We start from the raw sequence: 15,003 nt of genomic DNA on the forward strand, positions 1-15,003 counted from the left end.
AATATATACACAAAGACGTATCATACATTTCAGAGTAAACAAAAGAGGCAAATAATATTTTCAGATAGTTCCTTTTCTCCTTTAGTTTTCCTTCCCGTTCTTTAGTGTTTCAGACCTAAACCATAAGGTAGGTATCAGACCCCAAATAAGACAGGATAGTTTTATGGAGGAGTGCTGCTTAGAGTGGCGTGAAAGAATTTGAGTGGAAGGAGATGGGCCTGTATGAGGAAGGGAGACAGCCCCAAAGGAAATTCAGAATATATGGTCCTATATTCAAACAGTGTAATAATATGTGGCAAGAAAAAATTTTAAATGCACTGATACACACAATGTGGTTGAACCTCAAAAAAACATTTTGTTTAGCCAAAAAACCAAGCACAAAAGGGTGTATACTGTATGACTCCGTTTTGGTGAAGTTTCTAAGAGTAGGTAAGATTAAGCTATCACAATTTACATCAGAATACTGTTTTTTATTTTCCCCTTTGGAAAGGATTGATGGACAGTGGACATGAGGAAAATTTCAACAGACAAAAATGTTCCATTGTTCAATGAAGTGGTAGTTACATGAGTGTAAGCATTTGTGAAACCTCATTGAAATGCATGTTCTAAAGCCATGCATTCCATTGTAGGCAAATTATATCTCAGTACATTTGATTTCTTAAAAAAGGCAAATGTACCTATCTCCAGAGAATATTTATTTAGGATTTTGGTATTCATTTGTCCAGAATTACATATTAATATTTATTCAATTGCCTCTTTTGTCCCTGATTATCTGTAAATCTTGTGTGACATGAAAAGAACATGAATTACGCTTGGAAAGACTGTGAAGTGGGAAGAAAACTCTGTGTGAGCATTTTGTATCTGGCACTCTATTACTGTGTTTTTACATCTATTCTATGTTGGGGAACCCTAAGGTTTTTTTGGAAACAGAGCCCTAATATTTTCAGAGCACAGAGTCCTCCATTCCTGATGTCTTATTGTCCCCCATGCAGTTCTGCACATGGCTTCCAATGTCAGCTATGGTGTGGTAGGAGGAAGTGTGCTGCTATTGGGTTTATCCTCTCAATCATCTAAATTTGTGAATCAAGAATTTGGATGACCAACTGACTTGGATATTATACAGGAAGATGATTCTTTCTCCCCAGCTAATGCAATTTCTGTCCTTTGCAGGTGGGAGCAGGGAGCCATAATGAACACTGTCGATCAAAGCAACTTTAGAGTTTCTATCATTCTATGGCTCAGCCCAGTCCAAAGTCCTCTGGGATGAACTATTACTTCCACTTTCAAAGTTAGTAGCAGTGCTGGAGGCAGGCTGAGACTTTCTCATTAAACCCATTCCAGAAGAGGCATTCAAATACCCATTCTTCTTGGCAGCATTATTTGTCCTCCTTACTAAGAATGTTCTCCTAATCGAGGAATGGGTTAGAAACCTGCCGTTTTCATCGCCTGCAGCCACACCCTTGGATGCTGACCACGAGAACAACCAGGTGCAAATTGTGTCTGGAGCCAGATCGTGTAGGTGCACTAAGGAGACACGGAGCTTGGTCCAGAAACCCCCTTGGTTCAACCTGGATGGTGAGAAAAACATGTGGGGATGTGCAGGTGTGTCTGTGGGACATGTGGGTCCTGAGAAAAGAAGGGCTTGAGCTCTGGGCTCATGTGGTGAGAAAACTCCCTTCCCTTTCAGGAATTAAGCTACAAGAGTATTTGTGGTCAAAATAAATTAATATATGAATGAATGAATGAATGAACAAGTGAATGGAGGGGAGAAATAGTTTGACTGAGGAAAGTGGATGAATTTTGAGTCTGACTTCATTTCTCAACGTTGAACTCAAGGTTTTCAATTTCAAGAGAGCCCTGGTGAGGTGGTGAATCCATAGATAAGCAGGCAAGCCCACAGGACACAAGAGAACGGTTTACCGTTTCCTACACCTGCTGGGGAAACGGTTTTCAGAAAAACAAAAGAGGGAAGGAAAAAAAAAAACAAAACAAAACCCCATGGGAACGGTTGGGAGTTGGTGGTGTTTGTCTCAAGGTCTGTAAGGGAAAACAGCCAAAATCCTGTGTATAAAAGTAAGTCTTTGCACATGGGATTTGTTTTCTTTCCTTCTGAGAACTTTCACTTGGATGGCTTCTCACCACCTTCTCAGCATCCTCGGAATGAATGTTTTGTGCTTCCAGCGTGCTCCATGTTCTGCTCTGAAGAAGATGGCAGGTTTTCCTGGCCTCTTTCCTGCTGGTGTTCTCCCCGCTCTCCTTCTCTGGGTGTCCATGTGGGGCTCCCCAGGTCAGTGTTTTCCCTCATACCTTTCATTTGTTGGTTTGTTTTCAGTGGCTCTTCTTATACAGTAGGTCCACCAGTCCCAATTCTGCTCCCTCTCAAAGGCAGTTATATCTGGGAAAATTATGGCTCTGTCTGCTGCCAACAGAAGGCTTGACGAGTCAGGTGAAGGGTGGGAGCGATCTCCTTCACATCAACATCCTTTGAGCAGACCTCATAAAAATCACAGCTATAATATTTATTTAAATCTTTACTGAATGTGAGTGATCTTAGTGATCTGTTTAAATTTGATGTAACTGTTTGTTAAAATATACTTTGTAATGTTTACACTGCCACAAAAACCCAAATTTGAAAACAAAGAATTTGGACTCAGGATCCCTGAGCTGGTTATGATCTTGGACAAACCGTTTATTCTTTCTGGGACATGAATCTGTCTTTCATAAAGTAAAAGGGGCCCCTCAAGTTGAAATTTTCAGACTCCAGGTTTGAAGATAACCAGCCATGAGGCCTCAATAATGACATTTTCTGATACTGTCTCTTTAATTGGATATCAAAAAACACAAATAAGAAAAATACATTTGGGTCTCACATTAAGAAATGCAGGTGGGTCTACCATCTCATCTCCTCCCCTACTGCTTCCCCTAATCTGTCTCTGATTTTCATGCAGCATCTGGGTTTTCTGTGATGGGACCAGCTCAGCCCATCAAGGTCTCACTAGGAGCAGATGCCACTCTGCCCTGCCAGTTGTCCTCCGAGCAGAGTGCAGCCCACATGCAGATCCGGTGGTACCGAACCCAGCTCTCCCCAGCGGTGCTCGTGTACCAGGATGGGCAGGAACAAGACGGGGAGCAAATGCTGGAGTACCGTGGTAGGACAGAGTTGGTGGAAGACTCCATCGGAAGAGGGGCTGTGGCCCTGCTGATCCAACACGTTCGTGCCTCTGATGATGGCCAGTATTGGTGTCATTTTAATGATGGTCACATCTCCCGGGAAGCTGTTGTGGAGCTGCATGTGATAGGTATGTTAACTTAGCATACCTATGTTGAGAACATCTGGATCCCTAGACTGGTATTTCTCAGGATCTTCCATATGTTGCCTTGCAGAATGTCAGCTTCCTAAACTGTACAATGAGGACAGAATCACATGCTCTGCTTTTAAACACCAAAGGAGGCAATCTTCCTGTAGATATTTTGGTATCCAAAAAGATCTCAAAAGTTTATTAATTTGTATTAATTCAGATAGGTACTGGCACCTTCAAATATTTTTTTACTCAGTCAGAAGACAACTTGTAGAATTAAACTCACTTTTTCTTTGATTGTCCCCATGCTTTTTTCTTCTTGGAATGACCCCAAAGCTCTCCCAGTCCTAGTACAGTGCAAAAGCATTAAGTTGATTTCAGAATCAACTTAATATTGATTTCAGAATCAGAGGTAAGCCTAATGCTGACTGTGAGCAGTTTTGAACTCTGAACTTCAGTTTACTTATCAGCCTGCTGCTGCTGCTGCTGCTAAGTCGCTTCAGTCCTGTCCGACTCTGTGTGACCCTATAGATGGCAGCCCACCAGGCTCCCCCGTCCCTGGGATTCTCCAGGCAAGAACACTGGAGTGGGTTGCCATTTCCTTCTCTAATGCATGAAAGTGAAAAGTGAAAGTGAAGTCGCTCAGTCATGTCCAACTCTTAGCGACCCCATGAACTGCAGCCGATTAGACTCCTCGATCCATGGGATTTTCCAGGCAAGAGTACTGGAGTGGGATGCCATTGCCTTCTTCAACTTATCAGCCTAGTGATGGACAATTAGACCTTCAGCCTGAGGGACTCCTGAGCCCCAAGGGACCACAGGCCTCAGGGACATGTTTTCTTTCCTCAGGCTTGGGCTCTGCCCCTCACGTTCGCATGATGGGGCCTGAGGATCATGGGATCCAAGTTCTGTGCTCCTCAGGTGGCTGGTTCCCCAAACCCAGGGTGCAGTGGAGTGACACGGCGGGAGAGAAGCTACTATCCCTCTCTGAATATCAGACTCAAGATGGAGATGGGCTCTTCCATGTAGAGGCATCTCTTGTGGTCACAGACAGCTCTCTTGGCAATGTGACCTGCTCTATCCAGAACCCTGTCTCTGGCCAGGAGAAAGCGTCAGCCATCTTCCTTCCAGGTCAGTCAGGCACAAACCCTGAGGCAGAGCTGGGTGTCTTCCAGGCAGGGAGGAGTGAAGGGCTGAAGGGAGCCTTGGAGAGAGGGCGGGGCTTCCTCCAGGTTGGTCTCTCACTGTGTCTCCACTTGCCTGTGTCAGAGCCCTTCTTCCCCAGAACGTCTCCATGGAAGATAGCCCTGGCTGGGACACTCCCTGTGCTGGTGCTTCTCCTCATTGGGATCAGCTACATTGGCTGGAAAGAACATAAAGCCAAAAATGGAGAAGTAGAGAAAAAGAAGAAAGCATCTCATGAAAGAGACAAGGTGGCGAGAGAAAAGGAAGAGGCACAGTCATTAAAAAGTAAATCGGGCAGCAAGTCAAATCAGAGGTTTCTGGAAAAGCTGCAGATGCTGTGTGTGCAGGGTAGATGGGGAAATAAAAAATTGTTGAAGAATCCTGAGGAAAACACAGGGTGCCAAGAATTCCACAGAACTGGGAGTTCTATGCAAAGGAGAAAACCACATGGGAAGTTAGGAGATCTGTGGGCAGTGGTCATAAGCCTCCAATCCACACCATGCCCTTTCAAGCCTCTGTACCCCAACCTGTTTCTCTTTGCAGAAATGTCTTCCTTTATCGTCTCTTCCTTTTTATCCTTCAAGAATAAGCTCCAGAAACACCTAAGAAATCGAACTCCCGGGAAGCATGGACTTGCCTTCCTGTGTGACCCCAGTATTCTTCCCACATAACTTTTCTTAGAGCTTGCCGTTTTATATTTGACAAAGATATTCGTTAATCTTTCTCACCTGCTTAATGATGGGCTCCTTAAGAGAAGGTCAAATTGAGTTCACTTAGCTACTCACTGGGCTCAGGAGCAACTAAAACTCAATTTGATGGATTTTCTATCTCTTTCTCTTTCAGGGAAGCTTGAGGAAGATCTCAGTGAGTCTTACCTCTTCTCATGCCCTGTATAGAATTTTTACCCCTTTTCACACCTGTTCTGGGTCTCTCACTGAATGTTGTTTCTTTCAGAACAACGAAAGGCATTATACAATAAAGGTAAGCAACTCAGTCATGTCAATTGATGCCCTGAAGTCCAACAAGTTCTCAGTTCCCTATTCTCAGAGAAAAGACTAAAGGATTCATGATGATTAGTGGAAGAGAAATTATGGAAAGGAAGACAAATTTGAGGTTGCAGATTAATGTCTCATCTTGTCTTTCCTGTATTTGTTCTGTTTTAGACTGGAAGAAGGCCCTGATATATCCTGGTATGCAAACCTCTGGTCCTCGTCTTGCCAAATGCCTCTGGTATTCTGAGCATAATAAGCAGAGTGATAAATATAAACACACATACACACACTTGAAAGTTGTGAAATTTTTATTTGGTATCACTCTGTAGTATTTTGTATTTGGAGACTCAAATAACCAATTGTTTTCCAGAGCTGATAATGAAGGAGAAATAACTGCTGACTAGTCAATTCCACTACATGACTGGGGTAGGACACAGCATGAATGTGAATTGTTAGCCCTTCCCCTATGGAGAAGAGAAAGATGGAACTCAGGGTGACTTTGAGGAGATCTGGGAAGAATAAAGAATATATTATGTCAGCATTTTTACTCTGCAAAAAAAGTTTAAAAGATCAGAAAATATATTTTATATTCAGAAAAGTATATTAACTATGATTTTACTTATTTTACCTATTTGAAATAAAGTAAAATTCAATATATAGGGAGAAGGTTTATGTATGAAAAAGTTGAAAAACAGTTTTTCAAAATATTTTAATATCTTCTGCATAAATATGTTTATCTGGAGGTAGGGGGAATTGGCTATTTTTATACCTTCCACTCCAGTGTTCTTGCCTGGAGAATCCCAGGGATGGCAGAGCCTGGTGGGCTACCATCTATGGGGTCGCACAGAGTCGGACACGACTGAAGCGACTTAGCAGCAGCAGCAGCATACCTTCTGAAATCTGAGTCTACATATTCTGTAGGCTTATAACTCATTTGTTTCTGTTTGTGTGTGTGTGGAATATGGTATTGGATCTCAAAAACACACTAGGGCATTCCTTGAATATATATCTATGCAAGTTTTATATGCCAGGCATGCTAGATGTTGGTGGCACAAGTTATTATCTCTGACCTTGTGGAACTTAAAGTCCACCGGGGGAAGGAAATCAGGAACAGGCAACTACACACAGCCTGATGAGTGCTCTGATAAGAGAAGGTCAGAGGAACTCCTCCCAAGGATTAAAGCTGATTAAGCAGTTTTGTTAAGAGTTTTCTTTTATGAGATACTGAGAAATGTTCCTGTGTTTCTAAAGGAGTGAACAAAGTACTAAGGACAACTTTTGACACTTTTAATTCCAAATCTGTCAATTACAACTGGGAAGTTGGGTTATTTTATATTTCTTGACCTCAGTGTCTTTATCTCTTTAAATGAAGAGACTGGAATACATGATCTCTGATGTCCTCCTTGACTCATACATTTATAGATTCCATGTATCTGAGTGCTACACTTCTGATGGGAGGGCAGTTTAGTGAGAAACCACAGAGCTGCTCCAGCCAAGAATTATGGATGGGTCCTTATCTACCTATTGTCTCAAGATTCAGTGAGAAAACCCAATCTTCAAATAAAATCACAAGGCCTGTTATAAGAGAATTGGCCACAGGCATAAGCAGATGCAATTCTTTTTCCCACTAGGAATCTGTCTCTGGAGAAAAATACAAGCTATCGATTACAATCTGGGTCAAAGTAATAAGGGCTCATTTAAATGCTTTGGTCATAAACTTAAACTCTAAGGAGATCATAGGCCAGAAAAACTGTAAATAGATGGAGGGGTTTAGAGGAGGAATAGAATAGAATTAAATTAAAAATATGTTTTATAGTTATCATCATCAATGAGGAGGCCCACAGAGGTCTGGAGAGCACAGTAGAGTGGCATGTAGAGGATCAGACCCTACTCCTGGGGTCTCCAAATGTGGCTTCAGTTGGAGAACAGCCCCAGCTACCGGCTGAATTATGTGATGGTTTCTAATCTGAGAGCACAGAAAGAATACTACTTGTCCTGTAGTTTCTGGACACTACCAGAGTTTGAGGAGTTTTGAGGAGGAAGGGAATGTCACCACGAGAAGGTGATGAGTCAGGAAAGTCATCTTATCTCCTTTTCATCCCCTGGGTATACTTTGGTCTGGTTTCAGTTCATGTTGCTCTTTTTCAGACTGGAGGAAGGAACAGTTTGAACGTGGTAAGTGGTTCTTTATTTATCTTTTTGACCCCCTTCTAACCTGCCCTCTGAGATCTCCTCTGAGACCCTGCTTATCCTTCCTAACATCCTCTCCTAGTTGAAGAGACAGGCACTACTGTTCTGGTAAAGAGAAGGAGGACATGAAAAGCATTCAATGTTAGCCTGAACTGACAACTGCTGCTAGGATTAGCTACTCTGGTCGTGCCTCCCCTTTCAAATGCTGACAAAGCTTCCCTGTCTGTGGGGTCCACTTGGTTCTGAAACAGAAATTAACATAGCCCCTCAGCTGAGGAGACCCCACACTAAGTAAAAAGGGCTCAAAATAGCAATTTGGCTGTTCTTTGTAGAGAGGTCAGCTCACAGGGAGCCTGTGACTGAGGAAAATAGGACTAATTTGCAGAGAACATGGCAGGAACACCGTTCTTCAGTAAACATTTCAAGATCCTGCACACACTGGCACTTTGTCAAAACACTGACCATGGCAAAGATAAGACAAGTAGCATAGAATGGGTAGCAAGAATAAGTAGCAAGAGAACACATCAAACCCTCCTCCCGCCCAGCTCCACCTCCCCCAACACACACACCTTCAGAGGAGAGGTGTTCTTTTCACCACTCCTTACACATTTGCTCTGTTTTGTTAAAGTTTCCCCTGTACAACAGTTTTCTGAAATATACAGTCTTGGCTTTATCCTTTCCTTTTTATTTCTTCCAGTTCTTGTGATTGAAAATCATGAAAATGTTCATCAGAACAATTCTGACTTCAGAAAGGAACCTCAGGCAGTATTATGTAAAGAGCAAGGAGGTGGCAACCTTCTCAAACTTGATCAGAAAGGATTCACTAAGGGGAGACATTACTGGGAGGTGGACATTGAGGACACTGATGAATGGACTCTAGGCATTTATGAGGAGCCCACAGAGAAGAGTGAGCTACTCAGTGATCCACAGAAGATGAAGTTCAACGTCTTAGAGAAGAAGGGATGTGAATACAGGGCTCTCACTTGTTCTCGCCAAGGCATTTTCCACAAAGAGTCTCTCCCAATTGAAAAGTGTCCACTAAAGATTGTGATTTTCTTGGATTATGAGGATAGTGACATTTCTTTCTATAACATGACTGATGAAACCCACATCTTCTCCTTCACCCACGCCAACTTCTCTGGGTCAGTCTATCCTTACTTCAGACTGAAATCCATGGAGTTCTCCCCATCTGCATGATACTGAGTGACTTAGAATAAGAACCTATAAGTTGTGAAGATAGTAGCCCATTTTTTGTAAACCCAAGGATTCCAGTCTTGACGGGTGTCCTCAGGACCACGGATTATGAGGCCTCTTGATTTAAGTCTCCATGAATCTGCATTACCAAAGTTTCCAGCCACATCAAGCAGTGTTTCTCAAATAATTTGCAGAGAAGAATCTTTTCCACATCTTGTGGTTGTTGTAAATATTTTTTGCATTGTATATTATATATCACAGACATACTTTTCTGAATAAACTACTGGAAATGATGAAGTGAGTACAAAGACATGTGATTGGAAATTTTATTATTAAATATCATATACCTAACATTTTCTATCAATTCACTCCAAATGTTGTAATACTTTATTTCTATATTTGTTTCATGAAGAATTAGTAAGAAACAGTTTACAAATATGCACTGATCTATGGATCACACTTTTGGGGCTTCCCAGGTGGCACTAGTGGTAAAGAATCCATCTGTAATGCAGGATTTTCAGGAGATGTGGGTTTGACCCCTAAGTCAGGAAGACCCCTGGAGGAGGGCATGGCAACCCTCTCCAGTATCCTTACCCAGAGAATCCCATGGACAGAGGAGTCTGGCAGGCTACCATCCATGGGGGTCACAAAAAGCTGGCCATGACTGAAGTGACTTATCATACATGCACACATGGATCACACTTTAGTAGCACTGCTTAAACAAAAATTAGATGCACAACAGCACTGAATAAAAATGGCAGAAGAGTTTTATTTTCAATTGTTGAAGGAGAAAAGTTAAACTATAATTTGATGAGCAGCTAAACTGTATCTTAAATGCAAGGATAATTTGATAAAGAAAAAATAAATATCAATCACAATCCAGTTCTAACAAATGTGATGATGGCAATATGATGAGGTCTGGGGAAACCAGAGTCAAATGAGAGCACATCGAGGTATAAACAGTGAAGGGAAAGTAAACATCTACAGGCAAAAGAATGAAGCTGCCCTCTATCTCACATCATATGTGGAGCATTAACTCAAGATGGATTATAGATCTAAATGTAAGCATAGGTATAAATCTTGGGTTAGGCGCTTGGTTTAGGTTTCTTAGTTATGATACCAAAAGTGCAACCAAACAAAGAAAAACATAAATTTGACTTTGTTAAAAGTTTTGTGCACCAAAAGACACTATCAAAAAAGTGAAGAGGCAACTCATAGAAAGAGAGAAAATATTTACAAATTATTCATCAGAGTTTAGTATGAACAATATATAAAGAATTTGTAATACTAAATAATAAAAAGAAAAGCAATTCAAGTTTTTAAATGAACAAATGATTTGAACAGATATTTCTCTGAAGAAGACGTGCAAATGGTCAACAAACACCTGAAAAAATGTGCAGCACAATTAGTTACTTGGGAAATGTAAACCACAATATGGGCTTCTCAGGTGGCTCAGCCGGTAAAGAATTTGCCTGCAATGCAGGAGACCTGCGCTGGATCCCTGGGTTGGGAAGATCCCCTGGAGAAGGGAAGAGCTCCCCACTCCAGCATTCTGGCCTGGAGAACTCCATGGACTATAGAATCCATGGGGTTGCAAAGAGTCAGACACATCATGCCCTCTAAGACGGATATTCTATGTCCTCCCTACATTCCCCCCTCACCAAGTGGAAAATAACAAGTGTTGGAAAGAATGTGGAGAAATGTAAAACAACACAGTCACTGTGGAAAACAGTTTAGAAGTTTCTCAATAAGTTAAATGTAGAATTACCATTGTTGTTGTTCAGTCGCCCAGTTTTTTTTTGGACTCTGTAACCCCATGGACTGCAGCACACCAGCCCTTCTGGTCCTTCACCATCTCCTGGACTTTGCCCAAGTTCATGTTCATTGCATCAGTGATGCTGTCCAGCCATCTCATCTTTTGACACCCTCTTCTCCTTCTGCCCTCAATTTTTCCCAGCACCAGGGACTTTTCCAATGAGTCATCATTTCCCATCAGATGACCAAAATACTAGCGCTTCAGCTTCAGCATCAGTCCTTCCAGTGAATATTCAGGGTTGATCTCCCTTAAGATTGACTGGTTTGATCTCCTTGCTGTCCAAGGGACTTTCAGGAGTCTTCTCCAGCCCACAGTTCAAAGGTATCAAGTCTTTGGCATTCTGCCTTCTTTACAGCCCAGCTCTCACAATCGTACATGACCACTGGGAAGACCATAGCCTTAACTATACACACCTTTGTCAGCAGAGTAGTATCTCTGCTTTTCAATGCACCATCTAGGTTCATCATCGCTTTCCTGACAAGAAGCAATTGTCTTCTGATTTCACGACTGCAGTCACCATTCACAGTGATTTTGGAGCTTCCAAGAAGAGGAAATCTGTTACTACTTTTGCTTTTCCCCCTACCATTTGCCGTGCAGTAATAGGGATAGATGCCATGATCTTAGTTTTTTTAATATTTAATTCTTAAGCCAGCTCTTTCACTCTCCTTCTTCACCCTCATCAAGAGGCTCTTTAGTTCCTCTTCACTTTTTGCCATTAGAGTGATGTCATCTGCGTATCTGAGGTTGTTGATGTTTCTCCCATCTGTCTTGATTCCAGCTTGTAACTCATCCAATCCAGCATTTCTCATGATGTCCTCAGCGAATTGGTTTAACAAGCAAGGTAACAGCTGAAGGCCCTATTGTACTCCTTTCTCCACCTTGAACCAATCAATTGTTCCATACAGGTTTCTAACTATTGCTTCTTGACCTGCATACAGGTTTCTCAGGAGACAAGTAAGATGGTCTGGTATTCCTATCTCTTTAAGAGCTTTCCAAAAAAAAAAAAAAAGAGCTTTCCACAGTTTGTAATGATCCACATAGTTAAAGGTTTAGCATAGTTGATGAAACAGAGATAGATGTTTTTCTGAAATTTCCTTTCTTTCTCTAGAATACAGTGAATGTTGGCAATTTGATCTGTAGTTCCTCTTCCTTTTCTGAACCAACCTTGGACATCTGGAAGTTCTTGGTTCCCATAATGCTGAAGCCTAGCATGCAAGATTTTAAGCATGACCTTACTAGTATGGGAGATGAGTGCAATTGTCTGGTGGTTAGTATATTCTTTGATACTACCCTTCTTGGCAATTGGGATGAGAATTGATCTTTTTCAGTCCTGTGACCACTCCTGGATCTTCCAGATTTGCTGACATAATGAATGCAAAACCTTGATGGCATCCTCCTTTAGGGATGTGGATAGTTCTGCTGGAATTTCATTGCATCCACTAGGTTTATTAGCAGGAGTGCTGCTTAAAACCTACTGGACTTCGCATTCTAGAATGTCTGGCTACTACACTATCATAGTAATCCAGTTCATTTTTTATACAGTTCTTCCTTGTAATCTTTCCATCTCTTCTTGATCTCTTCAGCATCTAGTAGGCCTTCACCATTTTTATGCTTTATTGTGCCCATCTTTGGGTGGAATGCTCCCTTAATGTTTCCAATTTTCCTGAAGAGATCTCTAGTCTTTCCCTTTTTGTTGTTTTCTTCTCTTATTAAGCACTGTTCATTGAAGAAGGACTCGTTATCTTTTCTAGCTATTCTTTGAAACTCTGCGTTTAATTGGATGTACCTTTCCCACTCTCCCTTGCTTTTCCTTTCTTTTCATTCTTCTGCTTTTTGTAAAGCTTCCTCAGATAATCACTTTGGCTTCTTGCTTTTCTTTTCTTGGGAGGGTGCTTTTGTTCACTGCCTCCTGTACAGTGTTACAGACCTCTGTCCATAGTTCTTCTGGCACACTGTTAACTAGATCTAGTTCCTTGAGTCTGTTCATTACCTCTACTGTGAATTCATATGGGATTTAAGTCATACCTGGCTGGCCTAGTGTTTTTCCCAGTTTTCTTTAGATGAACCCCGAATTTTGCTATGAGAAGCTGATGATCTGAGCCATAGTAAGCTCCAGGTCTTGTTTTTGCTGACTGTGTACAGCTTCTCCATCTTTGGCTACAAAGAATGTAATCAATTTGATTTCAGTATTGACCATTTCATGCAAAGATGGGCTCGATAAAGGACAGAAATGGTATGGACCTAATAGAAGCAGAAGATATTAAGAAGAGGTGGCAAGAATACACAGAAGAACTGTACAAAAAAGATCTTAATGACCCAGATAATCCCGATGGTGTTGTCACTCACCTAGAGCCAGACATCCTGGAATGTGAAGTCAAGTGGGCCTTAGAAACCATCACTACGAACAAAGCTAGTGGAGGTGATGGAATTCCAGTTGCGCTATTTCAAATTCTGAAAGATGATGCTGTGAAAGTGCTGCACTCAATATGCCAGCAAATTTGGAAAACTCAGCAGTGGCCACAGGACTGGAAAATGTTAGTTTTTGTTTCAATCCCAAAGAAAGGCAATACCAAAGAATGCTCAGACTACCACACAATTGCACTCATCTCACATGCTAGTTTTTTTTGGAGAAGGAAATGGCAAACCACTCCAGTGTTCTTGTCTGGAGAATCCCAGGGATGGGGGAGCCTTGGTGGGCTGCTGTCTATGGGGTCACACAGAGTCGGACACCAGTGAAGTGACTTAGCAGTAGCAGCACATGCTAATAAAGTAATGCTCAAAATTCTCCAAGCCAGGCTTCAGCAATACGTCAACCGTGAACTTGCAGATGTTTAAGCTGGTTTTAGAAAAGGCAGAGGAACCAGAAATCAAATTGCCAACATTTGCCAGATCATCGAAAAAGCAAGGGAGTTCCAGAAAAACATCTATTTCTGCTTTATTGACTACAGTGAAGCCTTTGACTGTGTGGATCACAATAAACTGGGGAAAATTCTTAAACAGATGGGAATACCAGGCCATCTGACCTGCCTCTTGAGAACCCTGTATGCAGGTCAGGAAGCAACAGTTATGGAACAACAGACTGGTTCTAAATACGAAAAGGAATACGTCAAGGCTGTATATTGTCACCCTACTTATTTAACTTATATGCAGAGTACATCATGAGAAACACTGGGCTGGAAGAAGCACAAGCTGGAATCAAGATTGCCGGGAAAAATATCAATAACCTCAGATATGCAGATGACACCATCCTTATGGCAGAAAGTGAAGAGGAACTAAAAAGCCTCTTGATGAAAGTGAAAGAGGAGAATGAAAAAGTTGGCTTAAAGCTCAACATTCAGAAAACTAAGATCACGGCATCTGGTTCCATCATTTCATGGGATATAGATGGGGAAACAGTGGAAACAGTATCAGACTTTATTTTTGGGGGCTCCAAAATCACTGCAGATGGTAATTGTAGTTATAAAATTAAAAGACGCTTACTCCTTGGAAGGAAAGTTATGACCAACCTACACAGCATGTTAAAAAGCAGAGACATTACTTTGCCAACAAAGGTCCGTCTAGTCAAGGCTATGGTTTTTCCAGTGGTCATGTATGGATGTGAGAGTTGAACTGTGAAGAAAGCTGAGGGCTGAAGAATTGATGCTTTTGAACTGTGGTGTTGGAGAAGATTCTTGAGAGTCCCTTGGACTGCAAGGAGATCCAAACAGTACATCTTAAAGGAGATCAGTCCTGGGTGTTCATTGGAAGGACTGATGCTGAAGCTGAAACTCTGATACTTTGGCCACCTCATGTGAAGAGTTGACTCATTGGAAAAGACCCTGATGCTGGGAGGGATTAGGGGCAGGAGGAGAAGGGGACGACAGAGGATGAGATGGCTGGATGGCATCACCCACTCAATGCACATGAGTTTGAGTGAACTCCGGGAGTTGGTGACAGACAGGGAGGCCTGGCATGCTGCACTTCATGGGGTTGCAAAGAGTTGGACATGACTGAGTGACTGAACTGACTGACTGATTGACCGTTTGGTAATGTCCACGAGTAACGTTGTGTCTTGTGTTGTTGCAAAGGGTATTTGCTATGACTAGTGCATTCTCTTGGCAGAATTCAGTTAGTCTTTGCCCTGCTTCATTTTGTTCTCCAACGCCAAATTTGTCTGTTACTCAGTATATCTGACTTCCTACTTTTGCATTCTAATCCCTGATGATGAATAGAATATCTTTTCTAGATGTTAGTTCAAGGAGGTCTTCTAGGTCTTCATGGAACTGATCAGCTTCTTTGGTATTAGTGGTAGGGGCATAGACTTTGATGACTGTGATGTTGAATTGCT

At 41.8% G+C, this 15,003-nt stretch overlaps 1 protein-coding gene across 1 annotated transcript; it reads left to right on the forward strand.

Annotated features, from left to right (window-relative positions):
• Window positions 1-2,045: 2,045 nt before the first annotated feature.
• LOC113882111 (butyrophilin-like protein 1) lies at window positions 2,046-9,229 on the forward strand. Its single transcript, XM_027525303.1, has 9 exons — window positions 2,046-2,287; window positions 2,949-3,299; window positions 4,149-4,430; window positions 4,569-4,769; window positions 5,328-5,348; window positions 5,439-5,465; window positions 5,648-5,674; window positions 7,625-7,651; window positions 8,364-9,229. The coding sequence occupies exons 1-9, from the start codon at window positions 2,128-2,130 to the stop codon at window positions 8,861-8,863; spliced, it is 1,596 nt and encodes a 531-aa protein (XP_027381104.1). The 5' UTR covers window positions 2,046-2,127; the 3' UTR covers window positions 8,864-9,229.
• Window positions 9,230-15,003: the final 5,774 nt, after the last annotated feature.

The sequence above is a fragment of the Bos indicus x Bos taurus genome, chromosome 23 (assembly GCF_003369695.1).
Source record: "Bos indicus x Bos taurus breed Angus x Brahman F1 hybrid chromosome 23, Bos_hybrid_MaternalHap_v2.0, whole genome shotgun sequence".
Lineage (NCBI taxonomy): Eukaryota > Metazoa > Chordata > Mammalia > Artiodactyla > Bovidae > Bos > Bos indicus x Bos taurus.